The 25,446-nt window shown below is 33.0% G+C and overlaps 2 protein-coding genes across 2 annotated transcripts; one reads left to right on the top strand and one right to left on the bottom strand.

Annotated features, from left to right (window-relative positions):
* Positions 1-511: 511 nt before the first annotated feature.
* LOC145587520 (uncharacterized) lies at positions 512-5,733 on the top strand. The gene is made up of 9 exons (XM_081644257.1): positions 512-749; positions 883-933; positions 1,742-1,858; positions 2,449-2,940; positions 3,787-4,211; positions 4,377-4,476; positions 4,696-4,755; positions 4,888-5,073; positions 5,324-5,733. Exons 1-9 carry the CDS (start codon positions 690-692, stop codon positions 5,642-5,644), a joined length of 1,812 nt encoding a protein of 603 aa, XP_081500383.1. The 5' UTR covers positions 512-689; the 3' UTR covers positions 5,645-5,733.
* A 7,430-nt stretch (positions 5,734-13,163) lies between these two features.
* Positions 13,164-15,901, bottom strand: LOC145587519 (protein CYTOSOLIC ABA RECEPTOR KINASE 9-like). Its single transcript, XM_081644256.1, has 2 exons — positions 14,817-15,901; positions 13,164-13,757 (listed from the first exon to the last, which is right to left on the bottom strand). The coding sequence occupies exons 1-2, from the start codon at positions 15,728-15,730 to the stop codon at positions 13,328-13,330; spliced, it is 1,344 nt and encodes a 447-aa protein (XP_081500382.1). The 5' UTR covers positions 15,731-15,901; the 3' UTR covers positions 13,164-13,327.
* Positions 15,902-25,446: the final 9,545 nt, after the last annotated feature.

Below are 25,446 nucleotides of genomic sequence, written 5' to 3'. Positions count from 1 at the left end.
AAAATTAGAATGTCAAGTGTCGCTGTCTTGTGGCCTGATTGTGAGACCGACTTTATACATTAGTGATATGATATGATATGATATCCCAATATCCATGTTATGCATAAAAATAATCCAACTATGTATTAATTAAAAAATCCGAGCATAGCTCCGACATCAACTAGTAATCAATAAGCTAAAAACACAAGAAAAAAATATATCAATATAATTTTTTAATAAAAGAGAGAAAAAAAAAAAAAAAAAAAAAAAAAAAAAAAAAAGGCTAGGTATAACTGCAAAACTGCAAGTGCAAGCTACGATATGTATGTAAAAAAAAGGCATACACCACTCTCTTACGCACAATGTCATCCCCACCAACTAATTAGACGGTTAACACCAAATCATAAGAGATGAAGTCTTTTCGAAAGCTCCTCTTCATCTTCTCAATTATCATTACTTCTTCTATTCTATCTTATGATTATAAACAAATTACATTATCATTTCTCAACTACTACATCATTTCCAACTACAACCTTACTTGATATTAATCCTTTTACTCGCTTTATACCTAAGCATCCTCATACCATTACCCTCCTTCTTTTCCCCTTACACTCTCGGATTAAATCCGTCGTAATTTAGTTTCTTGATTCCTCTAGCTAGCGGTGTCTCTAGCATCATATCATACGCGTAGCTCGTTCGACTTGAATACCATGTCTTCCTTGGCCACTCCTACCCGTATGCATTTACTTCCTGTTATACCAGAAAATGGAGTAAGTTTTATTTTATGATGATCTATGTTACGTTGCACTCTTTCGTGAATTATTTGTATTTCTTTTTCAAGCCTCGAATATAATTAATCCGGTGTGTATTAAATGTTTGCTGCTATATGTTTTGTTCGTTTAGGTAAAGAAAAATCTTGGCGGACAACGCAAATTACAAGAGTTACAACAAGAGGTAAAATTTTAAATTGGTTGATGCATGTACTCGTGCAATCGTGTTAGCATCATATCAAACATATTATCTACCCCTAAAAATGTTTAGTGAGCAATTTATTCCTTGTGCATTGCACAAACAAAGATAATATATGATTTCTAATTATAAGAGCATTTCACTTTATCTTTTTTTCCTCATATTTTTTGCATGAAAACTTACAATTGCATTTTTTTTTTTTTTTGAATAAATTTACCATTACATTATTACCTTATATTTTTCTATTAAATTTATTAGATACATAGATCTTTCTTTAATAAGTAAATTATAAAATATTTATACATTTTGAAAACAAATATACTTTGCTATTTTTAGTATGCCTATCCACACCCAATCCAACCTTTTAATTTTTTGTATTACGAAAAACACACTCCTATATTATTTGTCCTAGCTATATGTTGTCAATGAAACAAAATTTATTTATTTTTTTAAAAAAATAAAAAAAAAAAAAAAAAAAAAAAAAAAAAAAAAGTGGCTTTTAGTTGTCTATAATTATTCCATAATTAGTTGAAAATTCAATTGATGATGAACTAGCTAGTTTAGATTAAATATGATACTTTTTTTTTTTTTTTGATCAGATCGTAATTGCTAGCATATTATAGGTGATGGAGCTCCATAATTATATTATTTGTCATAGCTATTAAAGCTTGGTTGTCCTATATATGTAGAAAACTTAATTGATGAACTAGTTTAGAGTAAATATGATGCTTAAATGTGTTGTGAACATGTGAGTTATACGATGAGTATGTATGTAATTGCTTGCATATTATAGGTGACGGTGCTCCAAAACTTGTTAAACCACGAGGAGCAAGTCCGTGAGATTTTGCAACAAGTTTATAATCGAAAAGCTGGCATGTCATTGCACATCCCGGATCATCTTCCTTCTAAGGTAACATAATTTTCCACATTACATTTTGGCGTAATTTAGAATCTTAATCCACTAATTGTTCGTGTAAAAGTAAAATCACCACCTATAATAGAAAATCTTTGGTTCATAAAGTTATGCACATTTGTTACATGTACAAATAGTGTAGTAACGCCAATGCCACATGTTTACCCTAATACTTCCGAAAATTACTATTGTATATATTATTGTTCTTTTCTAATTACGTTTGGGAATTCATGCTTGCTTATGCACATTTCATATTATTAATATCTTTAATTTTACCATAGCAAAATTTATATTTTTCCAAGACTTACGAATCACAATTAACAATCAAAGAAATTTTTGTGAATAGTGTAAAATTTCAACCTTGTGATTAAAAGAAAGTGGAAAGCCTAACCTTGTACTCCCTTTTTCCAAAAGGTGGATTAATAATTACAAAAAAAAAAAAAAAAAAAAAAAAAAAAAAAAAAAAAAAAAAAAAAATTTACACTAAGTCCAAATCTTCAATGCTTGAATTGCAAGTTTAATACATTATTTGGGGTAGAAGCTTGAAGTAGCACTCATGAGTTGGTGTTGTTTCATTGTATGACAAGATGAAAGAGCTTTTATCCGAATTGGTGATGGTTGAGGATGAAATTGTTGGACTTGAAGCTCAAATCGAGCATCTTCGAAAGGATGTTAAAGCCGAGCAAGAAGCATCAAAACAAGTGAAACCAAAGCAGCATTCATCACAGTTGCGAAACAACACAAGTATGGCAAAATATAATCAACAACACACGCAACAAAGAGCCAACAACAACAACAACAACAACAACTATAACAACAACAATGATCAACGGATTGGTTACGAAACTAGGGCTTTACATTTCATTAGTAAAGCCATTAATGGAAGTTATAGTCTTACTGACTTTACAATCAATGAAAAGGATATCGGAAGTCCGATAGGAGGAGGGAATTTATCCCCATACATTCAACCAACTTCCAAGCAAAGTGGACTGCAAGATCAAAGAATGACAAAGAGAAGTGGTGTTCAAAAGCTTACTGCTTCGCCCTTGCGAAACTTCAGAGATCCAACTCCTTTTAAGGTATGTAACATGTAACTTTAGCCCTAATCCTATATGTTTAAGATTATGTAAATTTCTTCTTTGTAGTTTATAGGTATGTAATTTTTGGAGTCTATTGGAGAAATGAGGTTCATATAAGATTCGATCACTTGTTCTATTTTAGAGCATTAGAAGTGATTGTATAGTATCATGATGAACTAAAATAGAAATGTGACCAATCATTTTGGGCCGGAGGTAGTGCTGCCATAATTCAGATATGATCTCCCTATTCCTATCTAGCTAGACTAATTCATAGTGCAAAATTGCATACTTTTAATTCATGTATTGGGGGTTTGGTTGCCTTTTGGAATGTAAAATTCTATTCTTGTGTTAGATGGGTCAATCATTTTTTTTTTGGGCTTGAATTCATTGTTGTACTAGTTTTTTGATGGCCTATTAAGATTTTCACGTAATTTTGTTGGTTTGGACAGGGCTGGCAACCCCCTTACCCGATCTGAACTCGAAGTTACCGAGAGAAATCCGAACCCGACCCGAACTGAACCCAAACAGACCGAATTTGACCCAAATTTTATATTTTGTAATAATATTAAGTTTTACATAAAAAAAATTTTATAGTTCCTAAGCATAATCCGAAAGCGACCCGAAATCTGACCTGAACCCGACCTGTTGACCCGAATTGCCACCCCTAGGTTTGGATTCTTAGTTTATGATCGAATTTTAGATTTGGAGGTGGAGTCATATTTAGGTTAGGTCAATGTTTCGACATGTCCAAATTCATTCTTTAGGCTATAAATATGATCTATTGCTCTCATATTGATATTAAGTAGAAATTCATTATATCCTTATATTTTATACTTGTTGATGCAGCCAAAAGAAAGGAATGTAGAAGTTCGAGTTGATCCACCTCAAAAATCAATAGGGTCAACACAATTGGAAGAGAGTAATGGAACAAAATGGCAACCCAACAAATTGTCTGAAAACATTATGAAATGCTTAATTCTCATTTATGTGAGATTAATTAGGATATCAAGGCAAAGTGAGCTAGAGAAATCTGGCCCTATTTCAAGATCCATGTATTCTTCATTAAGCTTCAGGACTGAGCCAGGGGTGAACTTGTCAACAAGCCTCATAAAGGAGTCCAAACAACAAGATCCATACGGCATTTTCGATATCGAAGGGGCTATACCAAGGGACATTGGTCCTTACAAGAACTTGGTCGTTTTCTCTTCTAGTTGCTTAGACCCGAAATTTGTCTCTAATTCAAGCTCCATTCCATTGTTCCAAAAACTCAAGTAAGTCAAAATTATGTAAACTCTATGTCCGAATTTAGTTGTCATGTTGATGGTGTACGTACTTTAAACTAGTAATATGACAGTTAATGGAGTGAGGTAGTAGGTGTTCGTGAATAAAACTAAGCGAGTTATAAAATCATCCTTAAATTTGTTGTTTGGGATCAGGGGATTATTCAATAGCCTTCAGAAGGTGGACCTCAAATCCTTGTCAGATCAACAAAAGCTTGCATTTTGGATCAACATATACAACGCTTGTATAATGCATGTAAGCTTCTCCTAAACAGATTTTGAGTTTTTCTTTTTATAATGTTTTCTTTAACTATATAAACAAGGAAAAATTAATAGGAATAATCTAACCTTTGTACCAACTTTGTACGTCAATTCGACGGTATATTAACTTATAATCATTGTATTAATTTCTTGTATTGATCAATTCGAATTTAGGCTTCTAGCTACGAGTAACATTTTCGACATTTTTCTGCAGGGATTTCTCAAGTTTAGTGTGCCTTCTAGCGCAGAAAAGTTGCTCAACTTATTGAACAAGGTACTAATTAATATTAGAAAGAGTAGAAATTAAACCTTGATTTATTTATGTATTGCATGACATTCTCTAAATTAATTTCAATAAAATTACTATGAATTAATTTAAGTTGAGTTTACTTTGATTAAATTACAGGCAACATTGAATGTAGGAGGAAAAGTTGTGAATGCACAAGCTATAGAACGTTGTATTCTAAGGAAACCAACACTAATGTCTTCTAAAGACGGGAAGGAAGCCATTATCCATGAACTATACGGTCTCAACACTGTGAATCCTAATGTCATTTTCACTCTATGTTGTGGAACTCGATCTTCTCCCGCTGTAAGTTAAATTACTCCATCAACTTCTCTTAACACGACCTTAAACAATCTTAAATAGATGGTCCTTAGTTAACTAATTAAATTATAAAGTGAACTTTTTACTGTGGTACGTCTCAAACATATATATTGTAATCTAGGTAAAGTGTTGAGCACACGTGTGTCACATGAGGCTAGCGCGTGACATTCACGTGTGTGTCCGCCTAGGGTGCATTATTGGAATGATCCGTGCCTAATTAGTATGGTTTGTGCAGGTAAGGATATACACAGCTGAAGGAGTGACATCGGAGCTAGAAAAATCGAAACAAGAGTACCTACAAGCTTCAATATCGGTGACAAACTCGAAAACGATATGGTTACCGGAGCTACTAATACAAAACATGTATGATTTTGCAACGGACACGGATTCCTTAGTTGAATGGGTTTGTCATCAGTTGCCTACATCAATTTCACTCAGAAAATCAATTGTGGACTGTTACAAGGGTACCAGCAATAGTGGTAGAGTAATTAATAATGGTATTAATATTGAGAAAATGCCATATGATTTTGACTGTCAATATTTGTTACAAGTATAGTTAACTAAGTTTAGCTCGATCAATTGGATTTTGTATACATCAAATGAAGCGTTTTTAGTATCAATCCCTTATTCTCTTTGTTTCTTCTATTCTATTGGTCATTGGGTGTTGAAGCTAATCATAGATTATTCCTTGTTTACAATTTTATTTTTAGGGGATTTATGTTTCTTGTGCATAATCACAATACGCATACAGCAATCATTTAGACAAATTAATCAAGAATTATTGCAGGAAAATAATTTCTAAAAATTCTTATGTTCACCTAATAATAAGGTGTATTCTATTGCACAAAGAAAATTAAAAAGTTAAAGGGGAAATACTAGTTCATCAGCCTGATTTACATATTTTGTACATCAGGGGGTGCTTTCGTCTTTTTACATATTTAGTAGAGGGTAAAAACGTAACCACGCAAAGAAGGTTTGCAAACGGTACATTCTGGTTCATTTTTTTGACTCGCGACTTTGTTAGTCAAACCATTTGACACCGTTTATTTCACTTTTCCAATCTGAAGCCTAATTTATTTTTACTGCTACTTCATCTTCTTCAACCTCTATGGTGCTGATTTTTTGTAATTGAATTTTACTGCGACATCATCTTCTCCAACCTTCTGGTCTTGAATTTATTTTTATAACACGACTAATTATGATGTTCACGGCATTCTCCGAGCTGATTTCCTCACGACTCGTCTTCGAATTGTAACCTTCTCCAATTTCCCCTTCTTAGTCCCACTGAGTAGAACATCGTCGTCAATTGAATTCAGACGTATTGTTATCACCTTTGGTACATAGGTAGCTGGAGGCGTGGAATCAATGTAAGTTAGTTGATGTTTATTCTATATATCAGCGAAGTTGTAGTTGATGTTTTTTCTATATGTCAGGGAATTTGTATGCTTTCTTACGATGATTATGGTGATAAGGAATGACATCTTCAAAGTCAACACTTCCAACATTAGCTTACGTGATTGTAGGAATTACAATCAATCTTATAGCTGTAATTATGTAGTGCTTAATTGTAGGGATTTTATCTCCCTTAGTTCTAGCTTACTGAAATTATAGCTCTCTTGTATCACTATATATTGAGTTGTAAATATACAACAAAATACAACTTCTTTCCAACTCTTCTATATGGTATCAGATACCTTGATCCTTTCTATAAACTTTATTCATGGATGACAACCCAAACTCGTCCCATTCAAAACCACAAACCAATACCGCTATCCTCGCTTCACCTTCACCTTCTTCCTCTTGGATTCTTGACAGTGGTGCATCTCACCATGTCACTGCTGATTTGGAAAATCTCTCTCTCCATACACCATATGATGGCATGGAAGAACTTCTTGTAGGTGATGGTACGGGCCTCAAAATCACTCACTTTGGTTCTGTAAAATTTTCTTCATCATTAATCTTGCAAAACGTTTTAGTAGTTCCTGCAATTTCGAAAAATATCATCTCTATCTCTAAATTATGTCAAGATAACAATGTCTCTATTCTATTTTCATCCACTTCTTTTCTTGTTACGGATTTAAAAACTGGGGCATCCCTATTCCAGGGGCACACTAAAAATGGTATCTATGAAATCCAAACACAATCTCCTAGAGTTTATGCAAGCATCAAAACAAACTCCCTTGACTGGCATCACCGTCTAGGGCATCCATCCAAAAATGTTTTTAGAAGACTTATCTCTAAGAATAATTTAAATATCCCTAGTATCTCTACTATTGATTGTAACTCATGTGCTTGCAATAAAAGTCATCGTCTTCCTTTTGCAACATCATCAATTACATCAACTTCTCCACTTGAGTATGTTTATACGGATGTTTGGTCTTCTCCTATTCACTCTCATGATGGCTTTAAATACTATATTATATTTGTTGATCATTTTACCAAGTATATATGGCTTTACAATCTCAAGCAAAAATCTGACGCTAAAAACGTCTTCATTCGTTACAAAGCGTTAGTGGAAAAATATTTCCAACTTCCTCTCAAAACTCTATACTCTGATAATGGTGGGGAATATGAATCCTTAAGCAATTATCTCTCAATTGACGGCATTTCTCACTTAACAACTCCACCTCACACTCCTCAATTAAATGGATACTCAGAACGTCGCCATCGACATATTGTTGAAACCTTCCTTTCTCTTCTCTCTCATGCATCCATGCCTCTAGAATATTGGTCAAATGCTTGTGCTACTGCAGTTTATCTCATAAATAGACTGCCCACCTCCACTCTAAACAATGAATCTCCATACTCAAAATTATTTGGTGTCCAACCCAATTACACAAAACTTCGGAGTTTCGGTTGTCTTTGCTACCCATGGCTTAAACCGTATACCTCAAACAAACTAGAGCTAAAGTCACAACCATGTATATTTATGGGATACGCACCAACTCAAAATGCCTATTATTGCATGGATTTAGATACTAAGCGCATCTATGTCTCACGCCATGTTAAATTTCTTGAACATGTATTCCCTTTTTCAAATAAAAATGACTCATTCCCCATTTTGCAAACTATTGACCATTGGGCCCCTCTTTACTTACCCGTACTTATCCCACCAAATTCAATACCTAGTACTCCACAAATTTCCGCTGCACCATCTCCTTCAAGCCCCAATCAAAGCCCACCATATCACCTCCTTACTAGCCCATCAGTTTCATCCTTCTCCCCCACCTCTCAAACTACAACCCCATCTCCTACAAACAGTCATCACACGTCTCCTACGTCCCCATCTACTTGCCCCCCACCATCACCACCTCAATCTCATATTGACCACCCACCACCCATTCCTACTCACTCTATGTCTACTCGCCTTCAGCACGGCATTAGAAAACCCATTGACAAACTCAATCTCAATGCCGAATTAGTTCCTATTGACATTCCCAAAAATATCACACAAGCCTTAAAGAGCCCTGTTTGGAGAAAAGCCATGGATGACGAGATGAATGCACTCATCAAAAATCATACTTGGACACTTGTTCCTCCTGAAATGTCTCAAAATGTTGTTGGTTGCAAGTGGATATTTCGCATAAAGAAAGATAAAGATGGGAATGTTATTCAATACAAAGCTCGGTATGTTGCTCGAGGTTTTAATCAAAGGCATGGCATAGATTATGGGGAAACATTCAGCCCTGTAGTCAAACCTGCCACAGTTAGGCTCGTTCTCTCTCTCGCGGTTAGCCAAGGGTGGCAACTACGTCAACTCGACATCAATAATGCTTTCCTTCAAGGCACACTTACTGATGATGTATACACTATCCAACCTCCTGGATACATAGACCCTCAACATCCTACTCATGTGTGCAAGCTAAATAAGGCCCTCTATGGTTTGAAACAAGCTCCAAGAGCTTGGTATAAAGAGCTTCGCCACCACTTACTTGGGTTAGGCTTCAAGAATACAATTTCTGACTCCTCATTGTTCACCTTGCATAATCATGGCTCCACAATCTATCTCCTTGTTTATGTTGATGATATTATTATCACAAGCAATGATAATAATGCCCTGGAGTCAGTCATCACCAATCTTGCAGCACGCTTCTCTCTAAAAGATTTGGGAACATTATCCTATTTCTTGGGAGTGGAAGTTATGCCTCATCCCAAGGGAATTTTCTTGAGCCAGAAAAAGTATATAAATGACATCTTATGCAAGGCTAATATGGAGAATGCTAAACCAGTTGCTACACCACTCGCAACTCATCCCCCCTTGACCATTCAAGGAAAACTCCTTGATGATCCTACTGAATATCGTACTTTGGTGGGTAGCTTGCAATACCTAAGCCTCACTAGACCTGATGTTGCTTTCTCAGTGAACAAGTTAGCTCAATACATGCAACGACCAACGGAGGAACACATGCAATCTCTCCATCGCCTACTTCGATACCTTATTGGTACATCAACCATGGGATTAATCATCCACAAAGATTCTCCTCTCACTCTTCATGCTTATTCTGATGCGGATTGGGCACGTGACAAAGATGACTATATCTCAACCACAGCGTATATCGTTTATCTTGGCAAGAACCCAATATCGTGGACATCAAGGAAACAGAAAACAAGGGCGCGATCTTCTACAGAGGCTGAATACAGAGCAGTGGCCAATGCTACTGCTGAAATTCTTTGGGTAGGAAACTTATTTAAGGAGCTACATCACAACCTTACACTTGCCCCAGTCATATACTGTGACAATGTTGGAGCAACATACATAAGTGCTAATCCAGTCTTCCACTCAAGAATGAAACATCTAGCCTTGGATTATCACTTTGTTAGGGAGAATGTTCAATGTGGTAAGTTGCGTGTCTCTTACATCTCCACTAACGATCAGCTAGCTGACGCCTTAACCAAACCGTTGCCGCGAGCCACTTTCACAAATTTGGTCAACAAAATCGGGCTTTCATCTTGGCCGCCCGTTTTGAGGGGGCGTGATAAGGAATGACATCTTCAAAGTCAACACTTCCAACATTAGCTTACGTGATTGTAGGAATTACAATCAATCTTATAGCTGTAATTATGTAGTGCTTAATTGTAGGGATTTTATCTCCCTTAGTTCTAGCTTACTGAAATTATAGCTCTCTTGTATCACTATATATTGAGTTGTAAATATACAACAAAATACAACTTCTTTCCAACTCTTCTATATATGGCTATACAATTAATTAGTGTGTGCTAAGTTATGATGATTGTGGTTATGGATGTCTAATTCCGGGTGCCTGTACTTGAATTGCTTCCATATGTGGTATAAAAGCAGGCTGTACTTTTTAATCAGTGTATCTTGGTTTGTGGAATTTTGACATTGTTTGCAATTTGCCATATAATTCTACAAAATATTAAATTAACCGTTTGCTTTGGATGTAACGACGTTTTTTTCGACTTTGGTTGGCCCACATTAACGGATGTACTAAGTGAATATAAAAGCAATATCTAGTACACTGTGGGGCCCACAAGGACGACTGATTGACAAAATTTTGTCAATAAGCCTGATTGCCTGGATCTGGCTCAAAGTTAAACATGATGGGTGCACCGAAATCGGGCTAACGGACAATTCCATCGACTTGGGTATAGGTCATCAATAATTAGTCCGAGCCCTTTGGGTTGTTCTATCATGTTCGACTCATATTATTAAAATGACGAACTTAATCTATATACATAATTACATATACACATTTCACATTTGACACATACATGAAAATGTCTTCTTTAAAGACCATGATTTACCCGTCAAAAAAATTAAGACAATGACTTAAATTGTCAAAAAGAAGAAAGTTTGTTGTAGATGAATGGAGGAATTTCCTAGTCAAATGTCCTAATGCATGCATGAATTTAAGTTATTGAACTAATTAAGTCAAATTGCTTGAGAAAATTCCCTGCTTTTTTTTGAAAAACAATTGACTCTTCTATAGGCAACAAAATATATACAAATAATTAATGATTGTTAAACCATCTCTATTCATAAAGGTATGCTAAACATTTTTTTTGTTTTAGAAAGATAGTATGCGTTTCGGGTGAGCTCCGGTATTGTGAGTCTTGAGATCCGTAAAGATTTACCGTCCAATTATGCACGTGAACAGTTGTACACTTTATTTAAAACATTAAGAACCCCATAAACATTCTTTAAAATGGTCAGAACTCAGAAAGATGTAATGTATTTAGGATATGCAACAATGTGTTTATAGTTGTACAGATGTACACTTTGTACAATTTTAAAAGTCAACGACTCAATGTGAGTATTTTTCAATTGGAGATCAAGATCAACGCCAGTATGCCCCAACACTGTACTCGAACAATTATGAGCTTATATTAATCATTGATTACTAAACTTGGCTGTTAAATTACGAAACATAATCATTCACTAACATATAATAATTTATATTTTATGGTTTTTTTCCCGAAATACTCATGTATCATATGCACTTGTGTGTGGGAGGATACCAATATCTTGTACAGTGCCGATAACCACCCTTTTACGGTCTAAACGGGTTTGGGTTTATAATGATAAAACCAATATCGACACCATCAAATAACGGCATGCATATCGGCACCTCTTAAAACTGAGCACATGGCGTTGGTTGATCGACACTTGGCATAAAGTGGTTTGCATGGCATGCAGCCACCTGGCGGTAGAAGTCATTATAAATAGGTAAGGTTATCCAAAAAGAAAGGTGGCATTTTATTACACTCTTTCTGTCTCTCTCTCTCTCTCTTCATATCGTCTTCTCTTTTCTCTCAAACACATTCTAACTTTATCATCGGAGTGGTTATCCTCGAATTCATCTCGGGGTTAGCTAATCCTCTTTTCCTGTGTAGGTGTTTAGCCAGACGATAGGGTATTCACGGATCTCGGATACGGGCAATTGGATTTGAACAGGAAAAACTTGTATTGCCTAAATTCCAAATTGCATTAGTATATATACATGCACTCTTAAGGTTACTATCTTAAATTATTGATCTGAGAATATTGCGGCTGATATCTTATAAATTATAGGATTCATAACTTGTATAGAAAGCGGATGAGACATGCATGTTAGGTTCATATCCAATTGAGGAATGTAATGTACACACATGAACTGATTGACGTGGAATTTTAAACTCGCATGGGATACTAAAAAGAAAATAGAGAAATGAGAGGGAGAAAGCATATAAAATATTGAAAAACTTGGAGAAAGAGGGACTCACATGAGGAGAGGAATAGAGGATTGTAAAAACATAAACATAAATAAAAAAAAAATAGATTATGGATATATGCTACATCCGTTACGTATTATGTGCAATTTCGGAATATTTTATATCTCACAAATAATACCTAAAAATTGCACATAATATGTAACGGAGGTAGCACTAATATTCAGTATACATATTTTGTACCATTAAGAAGCTAGAGAGAACAGGGTTGAAGTATCATTGTCCGCCTTATGAAAAATATACGCCTACGTCTAAAGTTCTAAGTAATAGAATTGATTAGTACTAAAGTCTAAGTGGTACGGAGTAGTATTGATAGTGAATTGTTGGATATTTGGCTTATTACAGCAACTTGGGTCTTTTAAAAGGACAATTTAGATCTCTTTAATTTACGAGTTCTTATAACCTTATAATCAACTAGTTCATATGATATGAATATAGACAGAATCCAAAATATGGTGATCCCATGCAACGAACACAAGTCATTAAGTCAATATTTTTGTATGAGAATCTAATAAAAATATGCATGCGTTGATCTCTAGTCAACTAACAACTCATCCTACAATAATTAAACCGTGTTAATAAAGTTGGTCTTATTTTATTTTTATTGATTGATTTATTTTAGATGAATGTTGCCTTGATTTTTAGATGTCGGCATCATCAAAATTCAAGTTGAGTAGCTTATTTGATTGAGCTTCTACCAGTACTAAGGAGATAATGAGTAAAAAAAATGTACATATTATGAGATAATGAATACTTTCCTCGTTCTAGAATAATTGATGCAATCAAATTCTAATATACAATCATAGAGTTGTAGTATAGAAAACTATGTCACAAGTCTAAAACCCAGAAACAATAATCATTCTAAATCATTTCTTTTGTTAATACTCTGTACATTATTACAGGTTATTGTACACAAGAACATCCAATTATAAAATACAAAATCTAAAATGAGAAAACAATCTTAAAAATAAGGTTGACTTGTATCAAAGTCAACAATACATATACTATACTATCGGGGAGCAAACGACACCGTAAAATCAGTAGGAATTTTCATTTTGTCGCACCAAACTTGAGATTCCAAATAAAGCTTGGATATTTTGCCTGCCACGCGTCGCATATCTGGCCGTTTATTAGGGTCGACGTGTAAACATTCAACCGCCAATCGCGTCATTTTACCAGCCACCTCAACCGGGTACGAATCTTTTAGCCTTATATCAATCCATTTCCTTAGTCTCCCTTCCCTATCTACTCCACCTTCCTCCACCACTGCTCGGGCGGCTTCCACTGCCGATGATTTTATGTACTCCTTCGTCGCTTTGTTGTATTTATACTTTACCGGCTCCTCCCCCGACAACAACTCTACCAACACCACCCCGAATGCATACACATCGGATTTTCGAGTCCCTACACCAGTCAATTGGAACTCTGGCGACATATACCTGTACAAAATGGACTATCTACATCATCCTTGCAGATAAAATACTCATATCGTTATCCAAATTTGTAGTTTTTCTTTTTAATTAGAATAAAATAAAATGGAGCCGTCTTTTTACTTTATTTTTAATTTTTAATCACAATAACATCACATTCAAATCAAAATTCAACTTATGTTTGGCATTCCATACTTCAATTTGATGCAAAAATGCAGCGTGTGAAAATTGAAAACTACGAAGTGGGAACCACGATTATGACGATCTAAATTTTGACCAATATTTTCAGGATATAAAAGGATAACACGAAATTAATTATGGAGTACTATCTTACTTCTAGATTCTACTTTCTACTAATTTTTTTGTCTAAGGCCCCGTTCTCTTCACCTTATTTTTGCTGAATTGAAATTATTTTTACTGAAACAAAATGATATTTTCTGAACTTAAATTATTTTTACTGAACTTAAATTAATATTACTGAATTGAAATTATTTTTGCTAAACTAAAATTATTTTTACTAATTTTCTATTATAATTCTTCTTTAAGAAAACTGAATTTTATTGAACTGAACTTATTTTTACTGAAGTGAAATTAATTTTACTAAACTGAAGTTATTTTTATTGAATTGAAATTATTTTTACTTAATATTATTTTTTTAAGGTAAAGGCCTAACTCCTAATTTCCCTCAAAATGTAAAGTCTAACAACAATTAATTCTAGTCTCCTACTCTAATAAAAAAACAGACGGACCTATCATGAATTTAATCATCTTTGTGTCCAAAATCAAACAACATTACTCCGTACAGCTTCCCTCCATTTAGATTAGTCGTCATGTCCAACTTCAAACTACTTTATTAACATATTATTAACGTGACGACTAATTTTGAGCAGAGAATGTCAAACAACATTACTCGCGTTAACTTATTATTAACATGACAGCTAATTTCAAACATGGAAAATCAAATATCATTAACTTATTATTAACATGACGACTAATTCTGATAGAGACGGTATAAGCCGTATAACTATTTGGAACCAAGGAAGTAAGATTAAATCAAAAGTTTCATACCCTGTAGTGCCGTTGAACTTGATACTGTTAGATCGGTTCAATTTCTTCGGTGAAGAAGACAAACTTTCCTCCTCATCAACAATCTCTTCAACCTTATAACTAACACCCAAATCATCCAATTCTCTCTCCTCCGTTGGCTCGCCGTAGAGCTCGGCGGTCCCAAAATGGCAAAGCTTCGCATTAAACGACGGCTCAGTAACAATAACACTGCTCGATTTAATATGATTATGAACAGATTTCACATCTAACCCAGTATTATTATTATGAATGTAATCAATCCCATTTGCTAAATCAGATGCAATTTGCATCCTCGATATCCATGAATCAAGAACAGTAAACCTCGGATTACTCTTATTATGCAACAAATCATACAAATTCGCACCCTCAATGAAGTCGTAAACCAAATAAATATAATCCCCAGAAATCGAAGCTCCGATTAGATTAACAATAGCAATATGATGCGACCTACAAATGGAAGACAACTTTTGTCGAACAGTTGGTGGGCGTAAATCATGACTATGATTCGCCTTCCTCTGGAAAATCAACACGTCTTTTCCAAGCAAATGACATCGCCAACACCGGGACGGAGAGTAAGTTTTAGCAAGGAAGTTGTTGGTAGCAGAGCGAATCTCGGAGATGTCGTATAAGTGGGGGTTTTCAGGGAGCGAGTTGCGAAGGCTGGATAGAGAATTACGGCTAGAGAGGGAGGTTGAAGAAGAGGTGAAATTATTGAAAGTGGGTTTGTTTAAGGTGGTTGATGGGTCGGAAGATGCGGCGGAGGAAATCGGAGTTGGGGTTGATTTGCCGGAGTTTGATGGTGGTTTACGGTGGTTGTTGCGGTGGCGGGGAGATGGGTGTTTTGGATGTGGTGATGTGGGGGGTATGGCGTCTACTGCCATTTTTCTTCTGCACATAATATTTCGGATTTTTGTGGTGAAATTTTTGGAGACATTTTTTTAATACAACAAGAATGAGAAATTTTCGGTATATTTCATTTTCTTTGGTTTGAATTGCATTTTTATTGTTATTTTTATTTTATTTTTTGAGAAATTTATTGATTTGGGTTGGTTGTGAATTTGTGATGTTGTGAAGTTGTACCAAAAAAATTAAAATAAAATGATTGGATGAAATTATTGTTCAGGGAAAAGTGGGGGTCAAAATTAATTTAGAATTAGAAAAGAGGTAAAATTATAGGGAAAAATTGGTGGGAAGAAAGACAAGAAAACAGAAGACTAATTAAATTAAGAAGGAAAAGTGGCAACAAGTCAAATCCTTGCCTATATGCCTTATGGAGGCGGCACACCACCGATTTTTTTATAAGCTATATTCATTTGTTTTTATACATTGTGGTTGTGTCATTGTGATTTGATTGTGATTTTGTGAATTATGTAATTATAGGAAAACTAGATTGCAATATTAAAAAAATGAAGAAATAAATTGTTATAGATTTATAATGAATTTTAAAGGGAGAAGTGTTTAACTTTATGAAATTCATAAAGTACATATGAATTTATGAAATTCATATTAAATAAGGTAGTCCGGGTTCATCGTGATAAACCTGGACCGTTGATCTAGGAGTAGTGCTGTCAAATTTCAAACCGAAACCGTTTAACCGCCCGAAACCGACCGACCCAAATGAGAACCGAACCGATTAAAAACCGATTTTTTTGAAATCGAAAACCGACCCGAACCGTATTTTAGTAAACCCGAAACCGAATCGACCCGAATAATGTTAAATCGTATAAGAACCGAACCCGTTAACAAACCGAACCAAATATAAACCGAAATGAAAGAAAACCGAACCAAAAAAGAACCGAACTGTATCTAACCCGAAACCGGTTCCAACCCGAAACCGTTTAAACTGGCGAAAAAACCGTTTACACCGAACCGTTAGCAAACTGCTACCCGTTTGCACCGAACCATTTAAAAACCAAATTGATTGTAAACCGAACTGGTTATAAACCGAACCGTTTATGAACCAAACCGCTTCTAAATCGAACCGTTTACAAACTTTTTTATATAATTAAATGGATTTTTTTTTTTATGGGAATATAATTAAATGGATTAAATATTAGAAATCTTAGAATTTTTTTTTAAAATAGCAAGGCAAATCATTCATTAAGGTCTTAAGGATAATCAGTGTTCACAAACAAGAGCAAAACAAGCCTCAGGCCCTGCCTGAAACTATTAGCAACACTACTGCCTCTAGTCATGTATACATTTGAGGTGATGAAACCAAATGAACAACCTAAAACTCATTAAAAAATAGCAATATTTAGGGCCTGTTCTCTTACGTTGAAATTCAGTTCAGTTCAGTTCAGCTCAATTCAGTTCAGTTCAGTTCAGTTCAGCTCCTAATTTCCTTCTCTTATAAAATATTCATTTCAGTTCAGTTCAGTTCAGCTGAGTTCAGTTCAGTTCAGTTCAGCTGAGTTCAGTTCAGTTCAGCTGAGTTCAGTCAATGAGAACAGGCCCTTAATAGATATGGACAATAGATCAATTTGACAAAAAGGAGTAGTACATACGCTGAACAAGGCCAACCTTGAAACCAAGAAATCGAGCAACTTGACAAACCCACTCACAATCACAACGACTAAAATAATCATTAACAGTAATAACATGAACCCTTTACCCATTAAATTAAAGCATTGAGATAGGCTGATAACATGGCAAAATGAGAATCAACTCTCCCTTGACCCATAAATCTGCAATTTTTACTTCATTTTAGCGAGATCTAAAATAAAAAAATAAATTAAAATTAAGGGTATGAAAAAAAGATTGAGGTAATAAAATTAAACGATTGTTTTTGAAAAAAAACCTGTTCTTAGTGGTAAACAATGATATATATCAAAATTGCGTTCGTGAAGCCACTAAATGGCAGATTATCTTCCTTGACGGTCCATTCTTTCTTGAAGATGACTCAGAAAATCGAGAAAAGAAGCTCGAACGCCATTAAAGGTACTTCAGAAGCTCCATTGGTTTCTAATGCGAACACCGTGAATGAATGTATGTGAGAATGAGAGGCGCCGTGAGACGGAGAGGCGATGAGACGGAGAGGCAATGAAACCGTGAGGATGAGAGGTGCCGTGAGAATGAGAGGCGCCGTGAGTGGTACAATGAGAGTGGCAAAGTGAGATGAGAGTGAAAGGGTTTCAAAAGGGTTTCATGTAAATCTAACCATTGATTTTTTAATCTATGGTTCAGATTAGTGATATGTGTGTGTTGTGGGAAAAAGAATCTAACCATTGATTTTTTTAATCTATGGTTGAGAGTGGTGATCCGTGTGTGTTGTGGGAGAAAGAATCTAACCATTGATTTTTTAATCTATGGTTGAGAGTGGTGGTCCGTGTGTGTTTGTGTGTTGTACATTCATCTACAAAAATATTATTCCCTCAATTCTTTAGAATTTTTTTGCCTCATTTGATCGGGATCAGTGCCCAAGACACGTATTAAAACATCTACTAGTATATCTTTATTTTCATACACGTAAAAATTATAAAAACGTTATATTAATAAAATATATAACTAGATAAATTTAAAAAGATCACTAATGAGTCTATAACTTTGTACTAATACATACGAATAACGATGATACGAATATTTAACTATGAGATGGTTAGATGCCATGTGTTAATAATGTGTACATATGATCGATTGAACTAATCAATATTACCTTGTTAATTAGTCATTAGTGTTTTCTTTCATTACAAATCAAAGCAATTTGTAATATCTTCATAATTTCATGAAAATATATAATGATAAACGAGTCATAATTAGCAGTCTTGTTGACTAATCAAGTATGGAATTACCAAATTGCAAATTTCCATTTCACAAGAACTCATCAAATCATGATTATGATACTATGCGTAGACACGTAGTATATAAATGATTAAATAAGAAGCATATAATAACCTAATTGTAAAACAATAATACATTAATACACTAACTCTTATAATCTACTTCGTAATAAACTAGTAAGATCAGTATGACTAAACTTGAAACTGAACATAATATGTATTTATAAAATCAATGAGAATTTGTTTATAATATGATGCCTAAATATGAAATGATTCGCGACTTCCCCGACTTTATGTAAAACTTGTGAACGCAAAAGGTTAGCAAGTACTATCAAATTTCAAATCAAAACCATTTAACTGCTTGAATCCAAACAACTCGATAAACTATTTATTTTTTGAAACCGAAAACCGACCCGAACCATAATTTAGTAAACTTGAAATGGAACCGATATGAATAACGTTAAAGTGGTTAAACCATCGAAGAACCGAACCAGTTATAAACTGAACCGAAAAACAAGCGAACCAGTTAAAAACTGAACCGAAAAAGAACCGAACCAGCTATAAACTGAACCAAAAAAGAACCGAACTGTTTCTAACTCGAAACCGTTTCCAACCCGAAACTGTTTGAAGCGGGATAAAAACCGTTTACACCGCACCGTTAACAAACCGCAACCCGTCTGCACCGAACCGTTTACTACCCGGACTGTTTACAACCCGAACCGAATTAAAACCGCTTAAGAATATACCGAAACCGAATCGAACCGATAACTATTTAAACCGAACCAAAACCGACCCGTGAGACAATTAAACCGATTCCAAACCGACCCGATTAAATACCGAACCGATTTCAAACCGAACCAAAACCGAACTGTCAAACCGTTTTGACAGTACTATCTAGGAGTGTAATGTTCTTTTCGCATCTTTAGTTAGGGGTACCAAGGTACTTTGCTAATCACGTATAATATTGTATTTTGACCCCATGGCAGATGTTGTTAAGGCTAAATTGTTAACCATAGTTAACTAGTGTCAGTTTTGCAACCAACATCCGCAAATTCAGTGAACTTCTTGAATGCTCGATTTCTCTGTAGTTTCAAGTCTTTCAACTGTTTTTCCAGTATTTTATTGGGTTGTTCTATTGTGGGCAATGCTAGTTGCTGATTGGGTTTGTTGCAGTGGAAAGAGAAGGTATGATATTTACCACCGTATGCCAACCGAATGGTCGCAAAACCACCGTATCCCGACCATATCTAGCCACCACCACAATCTCGTTTAAATCCCTTCACTCATGATAATCGCAATTTTGTTAGAACCGTTAGAATCCTTCTCAATCCTCTCTCATCAGTAATCAAAAATTTGATCTCGTTGTTTTTTTACTGGTTAGTTAGCTATTTTTACTGTTTAGTTAACTCATCTTGAGTTAACTCCCGTGGAGTAGAAGTTAACGATGCCAAAGCGTTATTTTTTTCCGTCAAACAGCTTTCCATGTCAAATGAACCACATGGCTTGAAAAAGTGTTGAAAACATATTTTTTTATTGTGTTTTTGTGAAACCCAATGCAAGATTATTACTGAATTGCCATGTGATAATAAACAGTCTAAGTTTATCATCGAGATCAACTTGGATTTCCTTATATTAAATCATATTAATGATATGATTTATTTATAGTTTGATTTATAACCAGTCCGTCTTGTGTGCGGCCAGCCACACCGTGTGACCACTTAAAGTAACCTCTATAACATTGATTAAGTAACCCATATAATATCGATTGAGTAACCCCTATAACACTAACAGAGTAACCCTATAACAATGATGAATTAACCCCTTTAACACTAACCAAGTAACCCCCATTATACTAGTGAAGTAACCCCTATAGTGACTGGCCACACGGTGTGGCCAGCCGCATATAAGACTTTGTGAAAACCGATTTATTGAAGTTTTGTATTTATCAATGTACAAATTCTACCATAATTTATCTCTAATTATCAATTGATAAAAGTTATGAAACATTAAGAGAATGTAACAAAGTAACAATAACTCATTTTTTTTCCTTATTTATACATTACAAAAGTTAGCCAAAGTAAAGATGAAAAAATAATAATATACTTTGTATATAATATGTATTACTACTATGTTTAGTTCATATGAATAAATCTAATTTGAAATTTCAGATTTTACAAAAATTGACTTTATTTATACTCTAATTTGTAATTTAAAAAATTTGTTAGATAAGATGTCATAAAATTCGTATTTATATGCACTTTTCAAACATGAAATTTTCATAATTTTATAAGTAACAAAAATTAAAAAATACAACGATAAACAAAAGAAAATTAAACGATAAGTTTGATTTGATTTGATTATTCTAAAATAAGCTAATATCAACTTAAGCCCTGTTTATTTCACCTTAATTTTGCTAAACAAAAATCATTTTTAGTGAACTGAAATTATTTTTATGGATTCTTTATCATATTTCTTCTTTAACTTTATTGATTTTTACTAAACTATCATTTTTACAGAACTGAAACTAATTTTACCGAACTGAACTTATTTTTACTAGAAATGAAATTATTTTTACTGCATATTATTTATTTGTGGTGAATTGAACAGGGCCTTATACTTTTTTTTTTTTTGAAATATCATTTCAACTTATGTAGTAAGGTGAATTGAATATAAAAAAACATTAATTGGATTAAAATAGAGCCAAGTTTTCATTACTTGGACTAAGGCCCTGTTCTTTTGAGCTTCTGGGCAGGGCAGAGCAGGAGTCAGCAGAGCAAAGCAGATTAAATTTCAGCAGAGCAGAGCAGATTTCAGGATAGCAGAGCAGAGCAGAGACAAGCCGAGTAGAGCATATTTCAACATTATTATTAATACTATTATTAATGTTGTTGTTGTTGTTGTTGTTATTATTATTATTATTATTATTATTATTATTATTATTACTATTATTATTACTATTATTACTATTATTATTATTAATACTATTATTAATGTTGTTATTATTATTATTATTATTATTATTATTATTATTATTATTACTACTACTATTATTATTAATACTATTATTAATGTTATTATTATTAATGTTGTTGTTGTTGTTGTTATTATTATTATTATTATTATTATTATTATTATTATTATTATTATTATTATTATTATTATTATTACTATTACTATTACTATTACTAAGTGCATATACCATTGATTTAGGTGAGTGAAAACATAAATATATGTATACCATATTTAACATATGTTAATAGTAGAAAGATAAAAGACAACGGTTTACTTATATTTATTTCACAAAAAATTTAAAATAAAATGATTTAATGAGTAATAATGATTTTACCTATAAATTTGTCTTAATCATATATTTTATACCCTAAATATAATAATGATATACAAAGTACTACTTGAAAACAACCTCTTTTTTTTAATTCTTAAATTGTATGGAAAGATTTGAAAAATAATTCAACTCAATGAACTAACAATCAATACCCACATACATATAATATTTCTACACATTGTGATTTTAATATCAAATGTTTATAAAAGAAATTGTTATTAATTGTTATTATTATTATTTATTTATTTGGAAGAATTGTTATAATTATTAGAAATTATTAATTAATAATATTATTAAATATTAATTCTTAATAGTTTGAATTATTAAATATTAATAATGATAACTATTATTATTAATTATTATTATGATTAATAAATATTAATTATCATTAATATTAATAATTATTAAAATTATTTTATTAATAATTATTATAATTATTCAAAATAATAAATTATTATCATCAATACAATATTAATTATTATTATTATTGAATATTAATTATTATTATTGTTATTATTAATTATTATTTGAAAATAGAGTAGAGTAGTGCAGAGCAGAGCAGAGTTAAGCAGATTTCTTTTGAGCAGAGCAGGGCTCAGCAGAGCAGAGCAGAGCAGCTCTAAAGAATGGGGCCTAAGCTTGGTTCAAAAGAATAAAAAAAACAAGGTGAGTACATAGAAGTTCATGCCATATTCAATTGTGAATTCAAATTACCAAATCCAAGTTATCTAGCAATGGGCTGAACAATAGCCTACCCCTCAGATTTTCTCGGGGCTTACAGCCCAATAAATGTTCATATCTTTTTTCTTTATGTGGATTGGCCCAATAGCAGCTCAACCAAAACTATTCAGTCTATGAATTTCTCAATAGATTTCTAGAAATTCTACCTATCTTCTTACACTTAATACATTACGGACAAAGGACAATATTAGAACAAAGTTTATCTAATGTATAAAAAAATAACGGTGTATTGAATAATAAGATGAAAATAAGAATTGAATCTAAATGTTAATAGCAAAGTTGTTGTATTCATCTTAATATACATTATTGGAATAGCAAGTTTAAATTAAAATTTATTTCATATAATAGCAATAAAAAAGAGTCTAAGTTGATTACAAAACAAAGTCAAATGTGTCAATTATTCTGAGACGAAATGACTAATTTTTATGTAAACTTGAAGTGTATCCATTCAAATTATCCAAAAAGACGGGTGTATATTAATTTATTGAAAGATGGGTTAAAGTTATATCGCCCTTTATACTACAAAAGTTATTATTTTTCTAATAATAAATTTTATCTTACAAATAACTTAGGGTCTGTTCCAATTTACTGAAAACAATTAAAGTGAACTGAACTAACTGAACTGAACAAAATTGAACTAAATAAAGCTGGAATGAGTAGAATTGTTTATGAGAGAAGGAAATTAGGAAATGAAGTGAACTAAACTAAACTGAATTGATTGGAGCTGAACTGAACTAAACTGAAATTAAGCTGAACAGAACAAGCTCTTATAATGTATTAGACTAATCATATTAGCCTTTATATTATGCAATAATGATATACTAAGAAATTACACCTTAAAATAAAATCCAAACCAACGACAAATTAGAAGTAACCCAATAAGGGGTTAAAATTACCACAAAAATAGTTAAAATTACCCTTAAATGATCGTTTTACAATAAAATTAACGTACACCCGTCTTACACAAGTCTTATTAGTTAATGGTATCTATTGACCCAAAACATATAAATAGAACTAGATTTGAAATACTCCCTCCCTTCTCGAAAGTTCGACTCATTTTGCATTTGCGCGGTCTTCAATGGACATCTTTGACCTTCAATATCATTGGCTATGTATGAGTAAAAATTACAAAAAGTTGATATTTGAAAATTTTATAATAATAAGATGAATATAATAAAATCCTGCACGCTAATTTATTTTTATTGTATAAGTCATAAACTATGGTCAAACTTATTTTATTTTGATTATAAGTGAGTTAAACTTTTAGACAGAGGTAGTATAAGTGTGTAACACAATTGTTTTGAAATGAAAGTTACAACTACAACCTACAAGTAGAGGTGTCAAAACTAGAACTGACCCGACTCAAAAAAATATCCGATTCAAATTTTGATTCATTTAGACACAATAATTTAGCATGATTCAAGTTAATAGACTTGACCTAACCTCACCGAAGTACCGAACACCATACCTCTCTCTACAAGTTAAATAATTCGTAGTATTCTTATTTTGGTAGCAAAATGCTACAAAAGAATTGGAGTTGCAGATTAAAATGGTACTATCTCCGTTAAATGTTATTTACAATTTTGAAATATTTTATATATCACAAATAATAACTCAAAGTTCCACCTAACTTTCAACAGAGGTAGTATATTCGTTATTACTCCCTCCATTTTTAAATACTTGCTCCAGTTTCCTTTTTTGGCCGTTTTTAAATACTTGCTCCATTTTCTTATTTAAAAAGCTTTTACAATATTTAATTAATTTCTCTCACTAAGTGGATCCAATAATATTAATTTTTTATTTTCTCTCCTTCAATTCTCTCCACTATTTTTGGTTTTTTACAATTTTTTATTTTTCCACCAACCTTACTACCTCCATATTTTATTACTTTCTCCAATTTCTCTTAAAACTCCGCACATGGAGAATGGAACAAGTATTTAAAAACGAAAAGTGTAATTTGAATGTCAAAGCTGTGAAAAGAAGTAAAAGTTCAATTAAATGGGTGCTGATAATTAATTATGATAATTAATTAGGGTAGCAGCCTATCCTTACATGACAGATGATAGAGGGTAGGCTATCAAGCTTTATTAAACTGACGTGATTGCATGACGTCCTCTTCTTCTGACGGTTATAATCATTCTTGTTTTCTCTTTCTTCTTAAAATAATTAGTCCGTAACATAATTTAATGAATGTCTCGTTAGATTTTTTTTTTTTTTTTAATTTATTTTTTTTATTGCAATATAGGAATTGAGTACAAGATTTTTGATAGTGGAAAAAAGGGTGAGAGAGAAAGGTAAAAGTACTAGATTGGCCATATTTGGTATTTGTACTGTGAATACAAATATTTCTTTTTCTAAAATAGAAATGGTGTAATATTTGTGAATTTTGATACTTCCTTAGAAGGCAAGTGATGTATTTAGGGTCTGTTCAGTTCAACTTATTTTCAGTTCAGTTCAATTCAACTCCAATCAGTTCAGTTTAATTCAATTCCTAATTTCATTCTCTCATAAAATATTCATTTCAATTCAGTTCAACTCAGTTCAGTAAATGTGAACAGACTCTAAGTCCATAAATTCTCCTTATAATAACTAGATGGAGTAACAATAGAGTATGGTATGTGTCGAGAAAGCAAAAAAGTAATTGTATTGATTTTAAAAAGGAAAAAGATATATGCAACCCTAAGAGATGCATATAAGAAGCTAAAAATAAAAAGAATTGACAATAAATAGATATTTATTACACCGATTT

This window comes from Chenopodium album, chromosome 17, assembly GCF_948465745.1.
Source record: "Chenopodium album chromosome 17, dcCheAlbu1.1, whole genome shotgun sequence".
In the NCBI taxonomy this organism is placed as follows: domain Eukaryota; kingdom Viridiplantae; phylum Streptophyta; class Magnoliopsida; order Caryophyllales; family Amaranthaceae; genus Chenopodium; species Chenopodium album.
This window is presented reverse-complemented; position numbering and strand designations above follow the sequence as displayed.